The sequence below is a fragment of the Rhizoctonia solani genome, chromosome 14, assembly GCF_016906535.1.
Source record: "Rhizoctonia solani chromosome 14, complete sequence".
Taxonomy (NCBI): domain Eukaryota; kingdom Fungi; phylum Basidiomycota; class Agaricomycetes; order Cantharellales; family Ceratobasidiaceae; genus Rhizoctonia; species Rhizoctonia solani.
In genome coordinates, this window is record NC_057383.1 from 1,353,207 (window position 1) to 1,369,820 (window position 16,614).

General features: G+C 51.0%; 3 protein-coding genes across 3 annotated transcripts; 2 read left to right on the forward strand and 1 right to left on the reverse strand.

Moving 5' to 3' along the window:
- Positions 1-488: 488 nt before the first annotated feature.
- RhiXN_11039 (Smr domain-containing protein) lies at positions 489-9,438 on the forward strand (the record flags this gene model as incomplete). Its single annotated transcript, XM_043330854.1, has 25 exons — positions 489-492; positions 544-620; positions 679-733; positions 780-1,004; positions 1,067-1,187; positions 1,238-1,404; positions 1,455-1,583; positions 1,633-2,111; positions 2,163-2,313; positions 2,366-2,497; positions 2,539-2,612; positions 2,680-2,799; positions 2,863-3,111; positions 3,496-3,681; positions 3,733-4,296; positions 4,353-4,430; positions 4,488-4,577; positions 4,633-4,760; positions 5,051-5,170; positions 5,224-6,313; positions 6,373-6,462; positions 6,516-6,592; positions 6,871-9,086; positions 9,140-9,293; positions 9,354-9,438. The coding sequence occupies 25 exons, from the start codon at positions 489-491 to the stop codon at positions 9,436-9,438; spliced, it is 6,861 nt and encodes a 2,286-aa protein (XP_043186199.1).
- Positions 9,439-10,228: 790 nt separating this feature from the next.
- On the reverse strand, positions 10,229-12,734 carry RhiXN_11040 (histidine phosphatase family containing protein; the record flags this gene model as incomplete). The annotated part of the gene is made up of 13 exons (XM_043330855.1): positions 10,229-10,482; positions 10,557-10,679; positions 10,739-10,754; positions 10,813-10,993; positions 11,043-11,060; positions 11,120-11,205; positions 11,261-11,414; positions 11,473-11,501; positions 11,553-11,652; positions 11,708-11,801; positions 11,854-11,906; positions 11,963-12,070; positions 12,121-12,734. 13 exons carry the CDS (start codon positions 12,732-12,734, stop codon positions 10,229-10,231), a joined length of 1,830 nt encoding a protein of 609 aa, XP_043186200.1.
- Positions 12,735-12,934: 200 nt separating this feature from the next.
- Positions 12,935-13,870, forward strand: RhiXN_11041 (bifunctional transcriptional activator/DNA repair enzyme Ada; the record flags this gene model as incomplete). The annotated part of the gene is made up of 3 exons (XM_043330856.1): positions 12,935-13,022; positions 13,113-13,241; positions 13,293-13,870. The coding sequence occupies 3 exons, from the start codon at positions 12,935-12,937 to the stop codon at positions 13,868-13,870; spliced, it is 795 nt and encodes a 264-aa protein (XP_043186201.1).
- Positions 13,871-16,614: the final 2,744 nt, after the last annotated feature.

Here is a 16,614-nt window from a genome sequence, read left to right on the forward strand (position 1 = left end):
TAGAACTGCCACTAATATCTTCTCCTCCCAGACGCGAACAACACGCCTCCAACTGGCGTGTGTTCAAGCAGCTTCTCAGCCGAGTCCATACCCGACAAGGAACATAAAATGGTCAAACAAAGACACAGTGTTAACGAGAGGACGAGAGATACTATCTCAAAGCCGAGGCTTCTCTCTGACATTGGCTCTAGGCCAAGATGCACGCTGAGGAGGCGAGGCAAAACAAAAGAAGCGCATAATCAGGAGCGCACTGCATATTCCCATTTTGGGCCAATATGAGCTTTGGCTAAGCGCCGAGTAGTCATCAATTACTCGCGTGGCGTTGGCGCTTGTACTTGTGGTTTGTCCAGACCCCTCCACCACCACACCTACGAAACACCCCGGTACCTGGTCAATATGCAAGAATCACACGCAGATAAAATTGAATTTCTCCAAGCACTGGGTTCAGCTGCCACAAGAGATCAAATTGCGAGTGTGTGAATGCCTCTATGCGTTACAAATGTACGCCTGACCAAGACTGATGCATTCTATGACTATGTACAGATTTATTGAAGAAATATAATGGGAATGCAGAAATTGTCGCTGGTCATCTGCTTGACGGAAATTTCGACACACCCGCTGTAAGTGCCTTGTACAAACATGCTTTCATAACCAAAATTGGTTATGAAACCATATCAGGTTGGGGTTAGCGAACCAGAAGAGCGCGGTCGAACGATGAACAAATCGGCACCAGGTACAGTACCCAGGCTGTCAGTTGATGTTATACTAAGTCATTCTAGCACTTCCCCCTAGACGGAAACATTCGAGCCCTGTAGATAATTCTATGGCACTTGTCCCAACAACTGGGGAACAACCCCCAAGGTATGATCAAATGGAGGATGACGATATGAAAAAAGCCCTGGCCCTTTCAATGGAAGACCAGGGGCCTCCCCCACTAGAACCCATACCTGAAGAGTACGGACCTTATAATCAACAAGACGTGAAGAAATACGATAACAGGGCAAGTATTAATGAATGATAGCACCAGGGACTCTGGCTTTAACTTCATAACAGAGTTTGGACTCAGGAACCGATCACGCACTCAGACAAGCGCTTGAAGCCAGTCTCAACGACGGAAAAAGTAATTTAGCCGCGGATCTATACGTTGATCGGCCCGCTGAGGAGCGAGGGCGGGAAAGTGACGGACGGTACATGATTTGATTGTCACCTGGAATGTTTTGACTGACATCAGTGGCAGGCCAGTCGCGTTTCGATCCAGCGATCAAAATTCGATATTTGCCCCTCCCATATTTCAGGCGCTGATGGCACTCGCGCCTTTGCGAGCAAGGTTAAAAGAACAACATGCTCAATTTACGCCCAATGGTGATCAAGTTGCGAAAGAAAATCTGGAACATGCCTGGCATGGTATGAATGTGTTGTATTGCTGTGATAAAGTATACTGATGGTGCATTTAGACAGTCAATTGACACGGGATATGATGTGCCATGCTGAATGTACACAACAAGCCTATATTGATATTAAACCCTGGACAGGGGAATGGTCTGATAGCGTATCTGCACATTCACCCGCAACAGCAGCAACAGGTAGTCTGTTTTTATATTATGCCCACTACTTTTTGATACGTTTCGATAGAACTCCTTGGACGTCTGACCAAAAACCTAAATCTGGCACTGGCGTCTCCAATCACACCCTTATTTCTTCCTACAATTGATAGTGTGTCTAACGAAGCCAAGGTTCCCAAATCGCCACTCCCTCCTCACGTCGAGTTGACCAAGCCACAAGATCAGCAGTACTATGTCATCCCACTTGCTATGGGCGCTGGATCTCCGAACAACAACAACCTCGCCGATATCCTTGAATACCATATCGCAGCCGATGGTCTAGGATTCGTACGCGATACTTTACCCGAGATATTATCATTTAAGGTGGATAGGAGCCCGAATCAATCAGGTGGAACAGGAAAATTTGGGTTTCCTGCTCGATTATGGTTTGATCGGTGGGTGATGGACAAGAGGGACTTTGTTCTGAGGACGATCAAGTCGAGAGAGAAGGATATCGAGGAACAAGTTAAAACGATGGAAAGTGAAAGTGTCAAACTGAGAAAGTGCGAGGTATGTGTAAAGCTTGGTATTTATCGCACAAGTAACTCATTTGGGCCACAGGGGCGTGACACTCTAGCCGATCTACGTGCGTGCATCCGACATTTTGAGCATACGGCCACAGATGGCGGAGATCCGAAGCGTAAAGTTCGGAACGATAATACATTGAAGAAGCTCAAGTCGATTTTGAAGGATATTGAAGATAAATTGGCTGGTATGTGCCGAATTGATAAGTCTGGCCAACGCCGATCATCTCTTGGCCCCAGAACATGCCACAAAGACGGAAGAACTCAACGCAGAGCGATCGAAATTATGGGATTTACCAGAACTACGAACAATAAAGGCAAGTAGTCCGGAGCAGTCCGAATTTGATCAGATTTTACTTACATATTACTACAGTATGACCTCCAAGCAGTTGTTATTCATGATGGCTTGCTAGGTCGAGCTCATATCTTCTCATATATTCGGTACAATGACAAGTGGTGGAAGATCGTCGATGATGATGTGACTGAGGTGCGTTTGGTCATGATTACCGGACGAAATCTGCACGAGTCAAAAACTGAAGTAATCGTGCATATAGGCATCGGAAGAAACCGTTCTCAGCGATAGCTCCGGGGTACACTTGGGATCTGGGGCTTTTCTTATGTTCTACTCGAAGCCGAACGAAGGGAAAGAATCACCGTGGCCGCGCAAGGATAGGGTATGTACATGAGCTGATATCGCTACCAGCATATTCCCAGCTAAAATTAAATACGCGTCGTAGATCAAATCTCAGAAGCTAGATGAAGAATTCCGAGCCACCTTGCCACCGACCGTGCGATTCAAGTTTGAAAAATCGGCACAGATAATTTCACCTACAGATTCGGACGAGGACGAGTACATGGACGCCGAAGAAAGTATTATAGTCGAAGCTGACCCGGCTGTGGACAAGGTGGAGGAACTTGGCGAGAATAAAGCAGATAAGCTAGGCGATGAGACAGATAAGAGGCGCGATGATGGGATGCAAGATGTAGTACATATGCGCGATGTTGATTAGCACAATGGGCGCCAAATGAGGGCGAGACAGTTTCCGACGTCGAGGTCCCTGATTGTTGTGATGGTCACAGACTCGTGACGGACCTGACATGTGACGGAAAAGGAAGTTGTCATGTGACGCGATCTCACAAATGGAACGTATATAAATTAAGTTGGACTTCTACCACGAGGCGGCCGCGTTGAAAGGGACTCACATTGCCACGTCCCCTGGGCGTGGATAGGACAAAAACAAGCGGAGCCAAAGGATCTCGGACTGGTAGATCTACGGGAGCTTGATTGTTTTTTTCTTCATTCTTGACACCACCGTTCCCTCCCTTGAGCCTCCCCCCTCCCGTGTGTCATTGCTATGGCTTCCGGCCAGGTTGTTGGACGACACGAGGTCTTTGAATATTCATACCGCGTAGGCCCTAAGGAGGCTCGTAAACGAATCAAACTTGTGGTCATCCAACGACGGGAGCAACGCCGCAAGTCCCTCATTGCAGCAGGAAGGATATTTGAGCATGCTCCTGTGCGACTCAGGCTGAATCTTCATCGAGCCAAGTATGGTGTAAGCAAAGCCAAGGTCTATTTATGTTTTTGTTCTAATTATTTATGGCAGGACCCGGAAGTTGTGTCTGGGAGCCGTGAAGTACCGATCACTTTGCGTCGCAAGGTCAAGCCTGCTCCGAACACTATTATTGTACACCGAAAAGTCGCACAACCACAGCCGACTGTGGTAGTTCAGCAGGTCAAGCAAAAGTCGACACCGTCTCCCAAAGAAAATGTGATTATGATTCAGCCTGCTCCGCCAGTAGCACCACCAGAGCCGAGGCGCATCGAACTTATTGACCAGCCAGTGGGCCCAGGAGATCTCATTCAACAGCCACCTGAAGTCATTGTTATTCCTCCAACGCAAACGCCTTCTCCTGAAATAGTAACAATCGATCGTCCGTCTAGCCGTGCCAGTTCGGTGGGCAGCGTAACCCGTCCCAAGGTTAAGCGATCCAACTCGCTTACAAACAGTTTCCGACGCTTCCCCAGCATAATGGGACTTATTAGAAGAAACAGTAGAGACCGCAGGAGTGGTGGAACTGTTGTATCTGAAGGCGAGCATATCAATGAAGAATATGTAGACATAGACCCTCGAGCGAGCTATGATGATATTATTATCGAAGAACGCGAGGTGGGTTATTTCAGCTAACTCTTCTAAGGAAGTCGTTGACAAGGAGGTGTCCGTAGTCACAACTTGGCTCTCCTATTGCTCCCTCGGCAAGACATGGACCCCCCTCAGTAGCTGAGAGTCACCGTCCTCCAACGGTATGGCTTAGCTTAAACTTTGAATTACACTATTCACTCATCTTCACGCGCCAACAGATTCCTGGGTCCGTGGCGTCTGGTCGCTCTGGCCGCTCAAGTCGTTCCCGTGCTATGTCTTTCGGAAGCCCGAAAAATAGGCTTATCAAGGTCTGTTCAATCATACTGTGTACAATTTTTTAAGATTAATCCTCAATCTATGTAGGCTCCTCCCCACCAGGTCCCCTTGCCAGAATCTCACTCTCCGTCTTCGGGAACCTATCCGATTCACGCGCGTGAATCTGCCGAATATGAGCCTGCACGAAGTGTGACAAGCCACCACACAGCAGACCGGTGCGTTTTCCCAATATCTTTGTCGCGAGCGAAATTTGGGGCCTAATTGCATTTTCGTCTTTCATTGTTCTTGCGGATTGGTGGGGCCATAATTGGACTCGGAACGTGAATTGCGATTCGGCTGTGGGGCTACGGTATGGGTGAATATGATTTGTCGGGATGTTGCGGTTTGGGTTGGACGCGTGCTGGGGTGCTGTTTTGACATTCGGGGGTTCGATCGCGTTGATGGCGATCCCGTCTGGACTTTTACTTGCCGTTTCGTCAAATGTCGGGGTCTTGGATATCCGTAGCTCTTACCGAGGACCACCAAGCACAGCGCATGGTCCGACGTACACGGAAACGTATTTGCATGATTCACCCACCTCTCATACGCGTTCGTTACACGACCACGAAGGTTCGATTATATCAAGGTTAGTCATGTCCTTACCAAGCAACTGGGATACACATTTCTAATTAACTTTAGATCTCACCATGATGCCGCTTCTGTCAAGACGGACAACCGATCAGTACCGGACTTGGCCATGCATTCTCCATCAAGGCATTCCCAATCGGCCCATTCGCACGCTCCTTCCGCCCGTTCGGCGCGCACCCGACACTCGGCCGAGGGATCGACTCGTGAAGGCAGAGAGCTTGTCCTGCACGAAGGGCATGGTGCGCGTTCGCCTTCTCTGCGAGAAGGGTCCATTCGTGATGGACACTTGATTCGTGACGGTCACTCCGTTCTGGATGGACACTCTGTTCGTGATGGCCATTCTATTCGCGATGGTTATTCTGTCCGCGATGGCTACTCTGTCCGCGATGGTTCTGTTCGCGATAGTTCAGTTCGTGATGGCTATTCCATTCGTGATGGACAATCAGTCCGCGATGGTTATTCTGTCCGTGATGGCTATTCCGTCCGAGATGGGCAATCTGTTCGAGATGGTCATTCTGTTAGGGACGGTCACTCCCCCTCAATACAGGAACCGTCCGTGCGAGGCGATGTACGATCCCCTTCACTCGGCGAGCCTTCTATACGCGATGGACATTCGATTCGAGATGCTCGCTCCACTCACGGCGGTGAATCGGTCCGCGGTGATGGTGGACTATACTCTCCCACTTCTTCATTCCGGGAGCGCCTCTCAGATGTCGACCGCGAGAATGACCGTATTCAGTACTTTGATCGTTCTCCAGCCCAGTCGCGTGTGGGATCTCCATCCATACGTGCACCTTCGAGTCGGGTCGCCAGTCCGCCTCTTCACTATGCTGGCAGTCCTAGTATTCACGCGCCCGAGTCGTATAGGGAGGGAAGTCCGTCGCTCCACGCACCAAGTGTCCGGGCACCCTCCCAGAGGGTTGACTCACCTTCGTTGCATGGTGGCGTGTCTGAGTATACTCATTCCCGCAAAGGGTCACCATCGATACAAGGCAACTCTCCTCCAGCATCAGTTGTTGCTGGGTCGGTTAGGTCCGGCTACCCAGCATCCTCAGTCAATGGTCGTGTTATTCGTCCCAAATCTCCTCTAAGTCAAAGCGGTACCAGTTATGCTTCGAGCAAGCGATCCAAGGCCTCAAAGGTATTACATGACAAATTATTTACACTACAAATCAGACAAAGGTACTTATTGCCTTGTAGGGACCTGAAATCACGCCGGTGCCGATGCCCCCACCATCGGTTATTTCTCATCGTTCTGGTGTTTCCCGAAACGGGGCTAAGTCACCCTTGGTACGTCTTCGACCCTTGCATCCTTATTCCCCATTCTCTCATATTCCCACTAGTCCCGTGTCGCATCTTCCGTCGCAAGCGAAGAACCCTCGCAAATAATAATACCGGCGACGGCACCTAGTGTAGCAGGGTCCCACCGGAGTGGGCGAGCATCATCAGAGGCACGGACTCCTCGATCCACCAATAGTCGTAAACGATTCTAACTGACACTTCTGATTTTGTTTTTTGGGGTCTTTGCTGTGATGTTGTGCCATGTGTGTTGTTGTATCACGAAACGAACGATCCACTTGAACGCAAATGCGCGCGAACGCAAACGAACTCATTCGTCCGGTGCTCTCTGCCAATTGGGCCTTGACGCGAATAGGGCGCACACAAAATGCCGCTACCAGCCTCAACATATTCTCCCAGCGTTATCTCGCAAGCCCCGACTTCCCGATCAGGCGTACCTGTAGGTCCCACGATATCCAGGGTCCCAAGTTCTGCCGGTCATCGATCAAGGGCCCCAAGTGTCGTCCCAAGCACCGCGTACCGAACACCGCTCCCAGCTTCCACCTATGCCCCAAGCGAGGTCTCCGAAGCCCCGACCCGAGCTCCGAGTGTCGCCCCGAGCACGGCCCGACGCATGCCACTTCCGCCTTCCACCTATGCTCCTACTGTCATGTCAGATGATGCTGAGAGCACCATTGCACCACCCTCCAGAATTGGTAGCGTCGCTCCGAGCACCGCATACAGGACCCCGCTGCCGCCATCGACGTACGCACCGAGTGAAGCTCCAACCCGGACACCTAGCAATACGGCCTATCGGATGCCCCTCCCACCCTCAACCTATGCCCCAACGGTCATGTCCGACGATGCGGAGAGCACCATCGCGCCTCCTTCGAGAATGGGAAGTGAGGCTCCTAGTATTGTACACCGGACACCCTTGCCCCCTTCGACGTACGCGCCCAGCGAAGCACCCAGTCGTGCCCCCAGTGTCGCGCCGAGCACGGCGTACCGCACTCCTTTGCCCCCTTCGACATATGCACCCAGCGAAGCACCGACTCGGGCCACTAGCAAAGCGCATCGAACCCCGCTTCCGCCCTCCACTTATGCACCAACGGTCATGTCGGATGATGCCGAAAGTACTATTGCCCCGCCCTCTAGGATCGGTAGTGTAGCCCCAAGCACGGCGTATCGAACCCCTTTACCTCCTTCGACCTACGCACCAAGTGAGGCTCCGACGCGAGCGACCAGTAGGGCTCATAAGACACCACTCCCCCCTTCAACATATGCTCCAACCGTGATGTCAGATGATGCACAAAGCACTATTGCACCGCCCTCGAGGATCGGTAGTGTAGCCCCAAGTACGGCGCACCGAACCCCTTTACCCCCTTCGACCTACGCACCAAGCGAAGCTCCGACCAGGGCACCAAGCGTCGCACCGAGCGTCGCACATAGCTCAGCATACCGGGCACCTTTGCCCCCTTCAACTTATGCGCCAAGCGAAGCTCCCTCAAGGGCTCGATCTCCTAGCATTATTCCTGACACTCCATATAGGGCGGCGATCCCACCGTCAACGTATGCTTCAAGTATCATGTCAGACGAGCCTGGTAGCACCGCGGTCCCCCCTTCTCGAGCGGGTAGTGTAGCACCAAGTGCGGCCTATAGGACAGGCCTACCTCCTTCTACGTATGCGCCGAGTGAAGCACCTACCAGGGCTCCAAGTGTTGCACCAAGCACTTCATACAGGACCCCTTTGCCTCCCTCAACATATGCACCGAGCGAAGCACCTAGTCGAGCCCCAAGTTCTGCCGCGCATAGGACACCGCTCCCTGCATCGACTTACGCCCCAACTGTCATTTCGGATCGCACTCGTGCCAGGTCTCCAAGCATTTCACAAAGCACAGCTTACAGAACACCTCTCCCAGCATCGACTTATTCTCCAAGCGTAATTTCTCAAGCGCCTACTGCCAGGGCTCCAAGCGTAACTCCTTCGAGTGCAGCACACCACACACCACTGCCCCCCTCGATATACGCACCTAGCGTTATCTCTGAAACACCCACCCGTGTGCCAAGCAGTGCCGCGCACAGGATGCCCCTACCACCTTCAACTTACGCGCCAAGTGTAGTTTCGCACACGCCCACTTCGAGGTCGAGGCGCACACAGAGTGCAACAGGAGTTGCTCTTCCCGAGAGTGTAGTCGGTTCCCCGGTTTCTCGTCCTCCTAGCGCTGCTAACACCCATCGAACTGGCAGTCTCCGTCGAACGCCTAGCGCGCTTGGCACGCCTCGTGTACCTCCAAGTGTTATTGGTTCTCAACGTGTACCACCTAGTATTGCCGGCTCTGGCCCTAGTCGGCACACCCCACCACCCGAATCTGCGCCGTCCGATATTGCCCCCGAGTCCGAGTCACATGGCGGTAAAGCATTGAGGTCCCAGGCGCGATTGGAGGGAGACAAGATGTCCATGGCGTTTACGGCTAGCCGTCAGGCGCATGACGAAGGAGACAAGCTCCGGGCGAAGCAATTGTCAGATCTCGGGCGAGAACATCAAGAGAAAATGCACAAACTTCACGGCGAGGCTGCAAACCAAATATTCAAGGAGAAGAACGATGGCCGACCCGCGGATGAGGTTGACCTTCACGGTGGGTGGCCTAAGTAGACCAGCCAGAGAATAATTGACTAATTTTATACGTAGGTCTATACGTTAAAGAAGCCTTGTCTCGTCTGAGCAGGTACCTTCGCGAAGCTCCTGTCGCCGGACAGACGACCGTTCGCGTCATTACTGGCAAAGGAATTCATTCAGAGGGAGAACCACAACTTATTCCTGCAGTAGAAGAGTCGCTCCGCAGGTGAGTGCCATTTTCATGCATCTAAGTGCTGTCAGATCTGACCTGTGTGGCGCTCTATAGCAAAGGACTCCGTCATCATACCGATCCAAACAACGCCGGCGTCGTCGTCGTCGAACTCGGCCCTAGGTCTCCAGTTTCCGACTAATCAAGCAACAGAAACATAATACACAAAAGAACATCCCGATTTTCATTTTCATTTTTTCATTTTTTTTTTGGTTTTCCACTCTTCGTCACGGCCTCCCCAGATACACCCAATCATAATCACGCATCTCACGTCTCACATGCATATACTCACGCTTTCTCACGCTCGCGCTCTCATGTCCTACAAACCATCGCAACTCGCTCGCATATCCAGCTTTCGTTGACATTGTCATTCCAATCATCTCAAATCTTCCATTAATCACGCCCTCCCACGTCCCACTCACGCATTCGCATCTGACGTCTTGTCCATGCACCAATTTATGTACTATACTTTCACGCTTGCTTTCTTGCAATGACGAAACGTTTTTTTTACGACACCGGCCACGTTGGGGTGATACTTTAATTGAAAAAAGGCACCACCAAAATGAACATGAGGCTCGCGAGGACAATAATAATATCCCTCAAGTGGGGCTGTGGGAGGAAGAGGAGCACGCTGCCGTGTTTCGGCACCTTGAAACGACTGGATGAGTAGGCCGATCACTGAAACGAGGTGCTCTCCAGAGGCTATACACGCTCATCCTGAAAAGATAACAGCTACTCGTCAAATGCAGCCCACAAGTACACATTTGTCCACACTTCCAAATACGGGCTGTGTGACAAGTGGTCACGATCATGTATCATTATATCATCAACGTTAAATTTAAAAACAAACACAACAAGATCTCAATGTTGCGGCCAGTCGTCGAGTCGACTAAATAGGGAATGTTATATATAGATAGCCTCCCCTGCCTTGCTTAGGCACCGGGACGTGGCGGTGGTGTGCCCGTCGTCGTATTCCACTCGGGACCTTCGGGCAGTTCCCACTCGCCATGACAGGTCCAGTCAAAGTCGGCCTTGGCCAAGCTTGCCTTTTGGGCCGCGACAAACGCGTCGAGCGGGCACAGGCCGTCCTTGTTCGTGGGACATTGGTCGAGTCCGTCGAGCGCAACCACGCCGTCGTTGATGATCACACGCAACTGAGGTTCCGGCTGGGACGCGCAGGACAAGACTAGAGAAGAGTAAGTACATTACGAATTCGGTGCAAGTTGGGAGGGAAGGAAGGAAGGGGAGGTGGCAACTTACGTTGGATTTGCATGTTGGTTGCGAATGGCGCCGCCTGCGAAGACTGGAACTTGCGCTTGGGTGGGATGTGTGTCCACGGCAAGGGTTCGTCCTTGAACTGCGTCAAGTTCATCGCAACAAGAACTAATCCAGAGTCAGCAAAGAAAATACAATCAATTGTCTAGATGGATTAAAATGCGCACTCTTCATGAATACCGTCTGGAAAATCACGCGTGTCAGATCAGAGAACCTGGCGCAATCATCCGAGGACACTCACCTCGTGGGTCACATCGACGTACATCGAATCGTGCAGCGGGAACTGGATTGGATTGTGCAGCGTCGCGTTGGTGGTTGTATTGTGAACCTCCACCGGGGTGTGCGTCAAGCGAGCGACCATTTCAGTTACCCACCCAGCACCCAGTGCCAAAGAAATAGGAGAGCCAAAGACGTCATTGTACCTGAAAGCCAGTGAGATGGGACAAGTGCGACAAGAGACGTGATACGAACCAGAAACCAAGATCCAAACTATGCATGAAAACAACGTCAGCACAGATTAACTTCGTCATAAACTCAAGCCAACGTACGCGTAATGGAACCCTTCCCATTCTTCCTGAGTAAACAGCTCACAGAACTTGGAGTATCCCAGCGCGACCGTTTCATAAGGACACAACTACACGAGAAAATCTGGGTCAAGATATGATCCAAACTGGGCGCGCTCGACTCACGTATTGGGTAGCAAACACATCCTCGATAGTCCACTCGAAGCCAGAGGTATCTTTCTGGAACCGGGCGAGCGCATCCTTCAAGTAGACGTTTGTCCACTTTTTCATGTACCAGAGCCCTCGGTCCGCACGGCCAGTTCTGTGAGCATTGGGGCAGCTACATGTTACAGAGTTGATCAGTAAAATGCGACCAGGACAGATTGGTGTGGCATTACGTTAGGTCGGGTGAGATGGTATTGTTAATCTGGGCTCAAAGTCAGTTGCGCATAGTAGTGTCGAGGCGGAAATTGCGTACACCAGGGTTCCTGACCATAATTAGCTGCTGGTATTGCTTCTCGATAGGGTTGCCAAAGAATCCGAGGGCAAAGTTCATGGCGGACTGGAGCATCCGGTCCCTATAGAGCATGACATTCAGTCTACGACGGGGTTTCATAGGTTTGGTGAACTCACTGTGACTCTGTGCGAAAGGTGGGAACAGTTTCGGATCGAGTAAAGTTGTTCAAGAGGAAACCATAGCGCATCCTCATAGATACTCCAAGGTCATCTACGCCAAACAATGAGCCGAGAAGAGCAAGTCTAAAGTAAACGCGACTGACAAAGCTGATGACGACCAAACGGTGTCAAAACCTCGGCTCCCAACGAATACTTCCTATTAAAAGATCGTGTCATAAGCAAGAACCTTGTACGCATACGTAAACGACGCACCAATCGTTCAAGAATTCCAACTCGCCCTTTGCGCTAAAGTTGCCAGACGCCCGGAGCTTCCCTTCGACCGTGGCCGGGCCTGCATAGTTGGACCATTCGGTAGGGTACCTTGCGAGTCTATTAGACAGTGGAGAGCTTGACAATACAAGCCCACATACCTGGCACCATGTCGGTGCAAAACATGCAGCCCAGTAACACGGCACTGGTCGGGTGCAGCCGGGCTCGCGCCATCCAGACCGAATTCGGAGCCCGGGACGGTATACCAGGGACTCAAGTTGCCCCAGCTCTTGAATAAATCAAATGAGCTGCTGGTCTTGCCTTTAATCTTTTGCGGCAAGAGCAGACCCGGAGCCCCAGTGTGCTGAGGGTAAGCAGGGGCCGTGGCCACGACACCGGGCTCTACGCCGGTAGGAGTGGGTCCAGGATACCCAACGTCGGTGGGGAACAAAGATGGGTAGGCGTTGGTAGGTTTGGACGGTGGGAAATGGCCGACATTGGGGGAAAATTTGGGCGAGGTGAAATGAGTTGTTGGTGTGGGCATCGAGTCGCAGAAGAACGAAGCGGTGTATTGGGCAGCAGCACATGCGAGAACTCCTCCAGCAAACGAGAGTGCGAGTCGTCGGCGGTCGTATTTCACAGCAGAGTGGTTCACACCACGCTCGCTTACCAAGGGGCCGGAAGAGCTTGGGAGCAGTGAGTCATGCTCGGTATTGTCCTTTTCCATGTCTATATGGCTATAGGACTTGGATGCTTCTGGGTTGAGACGATCCATGTTGGCAGTCGGTTGCGGGGAGTGAAGCGCCAGAGGTAGTATATACGAGGTAGGACCCTGATGAACCCTGAGATGGACCACAGCCACGCGAGGACCAAGGCCTCCACAACCTCAGCTGACCACATTGCATTTTGCTGCATGGTCGCACCAGATTTTTCGCTGACTGCCTACCTCTTCTCTGGCTCCCCATTATGTTCGTCATGCCACATATAAACGGCGAAGACGCGAGCTATGTTCCCGATATCTGGTTCACCAATCAGGCAGACAACACATGGGATGACTTAGCAAGTACGTCCATTTCCTCGGCCCTCCAATCCGACGACCTGCACTCTATATGGCTTAACACAACTGAAGTAATCTTTATTTAATACTCGCTAGACTTTCTTAATACCGATCCACTGGCCGCTCTGCCCTCGGAGGAAACTGGCGCTCCGTCGTGGATGGACGACTTCCAGTTCGACCAATTTATGGAGCCGCAACTGATCTCCACTCTGGACCAGAACCAAAGTTAGTGTCTGTTTACTTGTTTTGCTTGATATGCTTTAATTACCCACTCAGTTCCGGCCCCTATCGTGATACCTCTACCGGCCAACAAACCAGAGCCATCTCCCTCACTTTCCCCAGTCTCCGTACCACTCCGGACACCCAGCCCGACCCCAGCGCCTGTCCCAGCTCCAGCCCGAGATACAGACGCAGATCGATACGACTCGCCCGATGCGCGGTGGCAAGCAGTCCTCGACCGGGCCCAGACCTCCTCCTTCGTCTACGGCGTAGTCTCCACCAAGATCTACTGCCGCCCCACATGTCCCTCCCGGCGACCCAACCGCCAAAACGTTGCGTTTTACGACACGAACGAGCAAGCCACCGAAGCCGGCTTCCGACCCTGCAAACGATGCAGGCCCGATGACGCAGCTGGGGAAGCCGCCGAGCAGCGGCAGGCCGCAGCAGTTGAAAGAGCCAAGTTCTTGATCGAAGAACGCTCGAAACACGGCCAACGAATACCCCTCGATAAACTCGCGAGCCAGTCTGGCTTGAGCACCTTTTACTTTCACCGCGTCTTCAAGCGCAGGACTGGCTTTACGCCCGAAGAGTGGGGTAAATTGTGTCGCGAGCGGTTGGCCGGTGCTACCAAATGACTCTTGGCTGGTTTCGAGTTTTACGAGATGGGTGTGTATGTGTACCTTTTGGGTTGTCTTTGCATTATAGGATCGTTTAGTAACGTATACACACTTGCTTTCATTCGCTTTACCATCGGCTTTGCCATCTTGCTTTCAAACTATGATTGCAAATGTATGCAGCAATACACATCATTTCCCCACTTTCTATTGGAAATTCAGGCTGCATCAATGGCGACATCTTGGCTCGACTCTTGAACACACCTGCTATATCATGATAAGATCACTCTCAAGTGATCTAGACCAAGCATAGTGTATTAATTAGTATTAAAGTTCAATTAATCCAACTAGTTAACTTTTCGTCCCGGTGTGCGGATCAGGCACGTCACTGACATCAACACTCCCGGGGATGCTTCGTGAAACCGGCTTGCTCCGCCGGGTCAACAATCGAAGCTGGGCCAATGTCGAATTTGCGTGCTATCGGTAATAATGGGCCATCGCAAGTTGGATTTGAAATACCGCGACGATTGATTGGTATTATCTGTGCATGGAGCCACCCCGTATATACTGTAGCCACAACGATTGGATTAGCGACTCGCCAATCAAAATCATGCCTTTTTTTTAAGATCCAGTTTATTGTCTGTCTAGCCCCGAGAGCTTCGTAAGTTGGGTTTCTTCCAGACCTTGTTCAATGTCCGCTGGACGGGGGCACCAAAGATGAGCCTGGCGGTCTTCTCCCCCTGAGACATATCAGAGGCATCACCTATTTATAAATGAATTGGAACAAATATACTGACCCCATGTGCACGTCAAGTATGAGATGGTTTGTATAGCGGTACACCGTCACTTCGGTTACGCTTACAGGCGTGACTTATACTGTAATATACATTGGGCCCGTTCCCTTCCGCCTTGGTACTATAGTGAGTGCATCTAATTGTGGGGGCTAACGCTATTGTTGAACATCCCATGGCGTTTGGGACGGCTTCAACGATCACGAAAAAATGATGGCAAGTTTGGACTGTCTATCATCATGCACTTTGCTGTAGGCAGCGCACTGTTGATTATCTACAACATACCCCATCATTGTTCAATACAAACCCAAGTCTGGCATCTATGGAAAGCTCCTGGATTTCCCTTCCGGCCTCGTCTCACACGTCTGCCGGCCAGATCTACTCACCAACATACTGTCAAGGGTAACGGAAATATTATCCTAGCTTTACAAGTCTGCGAGTAGCCCGGAGACCCCTATGCTCTTGTAGAATACGTCTTGAGCTACCCAGCATTTGGGAGTGGGCTCGACCCACCAGGCCAAGAATAGCAACCAGTGGTAAGTACTCGAGTTTTCCTAGCATTTGATGCTTATCCACCAATTTCACCCAGACTCTGACAATTATACTGCGAGCCTTCCAAAACGCCTGATTGTTTTCATCTACCAGATCGTAAATGAGCGCTCAGAGCCGCCAATTCGTGGGGTTGTTATCCCTAGCACCGCGCATACATTTACCTTTTTCAAAGGAGTACCCAAATACTATTGCTGCATCGTGTTCTGTACTCCAGTTCAAACATGAAATAAACGGCAGTTGTCGTTTACCACACTTTTCTTTGCTATAATGGGTTTTCTTCAAGAAATTCTCGTTGATATCTATATCAAAGTACTCCCAATCAAGGTCAAGGATATCAAACCGATATTGGGATGGTTGTTAGGATTGAGTCGGTGCAACCCTAGCATACTTGGATGTCTTTCTCTTTAGCCCGGAACGCTGGAGTTTGGGTTAGAGTGAATGCTCGCCATGACCTGGTTCATCTGTTGGGAAGAAGTTGCGTCGGGGTGACGCTTGACGTTGGGGAAGGCCCGAGCTGTGAGGGCGAGTTCATGGGTCAAATGTAGCGCCGAGTTTTGCGACGTAGCCTGTGGAGGCCGCAAAACTTATACTGGGCCGATCAGGCTGGGCTTAGCGCTATTTCGCCTTTGTACTATATTTACATATGCTTAATCGTATTACGACACGGCGCTTGTTATGCCGCGTTAGTCTCCATTCCACACCACGCACCACATCCATTGCGCTCGCAGTGTTTTCGTCTTCATATTCCTCTCCCTTTTCTGTGAATCCCACCCACCCGCACCTTTACTGACTGCATTCGACCTGGTTTGGCCGCCCACCCAGCTCGCTCGGTGGCGCGGCCCCGGTGGCACCCCAGTCCGGCGTTCCGCCTCACCTGCCCCCATCCCTCTTCGTCCTTCGGTCCCGGTCGTTTGTGTCTACCTTATATCCTTTGCCCTCGTCTATTACCTATTCCCTGTCCCGGCCCAAGGCCAAGTGTTTATTGTGTTCTCAGATCGCATCCAGCAATTGCATATCGCCTTGACGCTAGTAACGCGGGTAGGGATAGTTATTGTTTTTTCTGTGGAGATAGCTGCGGGATGCTCGAATGTATACTAGGACCAAAGATATTAACTCGTGAGTACTCTCTTGGCCAGATAGGGAGGGTCTCTATTCTTGTCCATAATTATATGATCATATTTGCGCAAGTTAAATTGGTTGAACAACATGCCCACCTTTGCGAAGCTTAAGGTGGCGCCAGTCCTTGGTGGGTGTTGAGGCATGGATCAACGTCAACATCAAAAATGAGAAGGACTTGACAAAAGTCAGCTTACGCGCACGAGCCACTTGAATCACAAACTACCATTTTCGGTATAAGTTCGCATATATAGTAGGATATTACAAACATTTTCTGCTGTTTTTGGTTCACACTGTTCCGTTGTG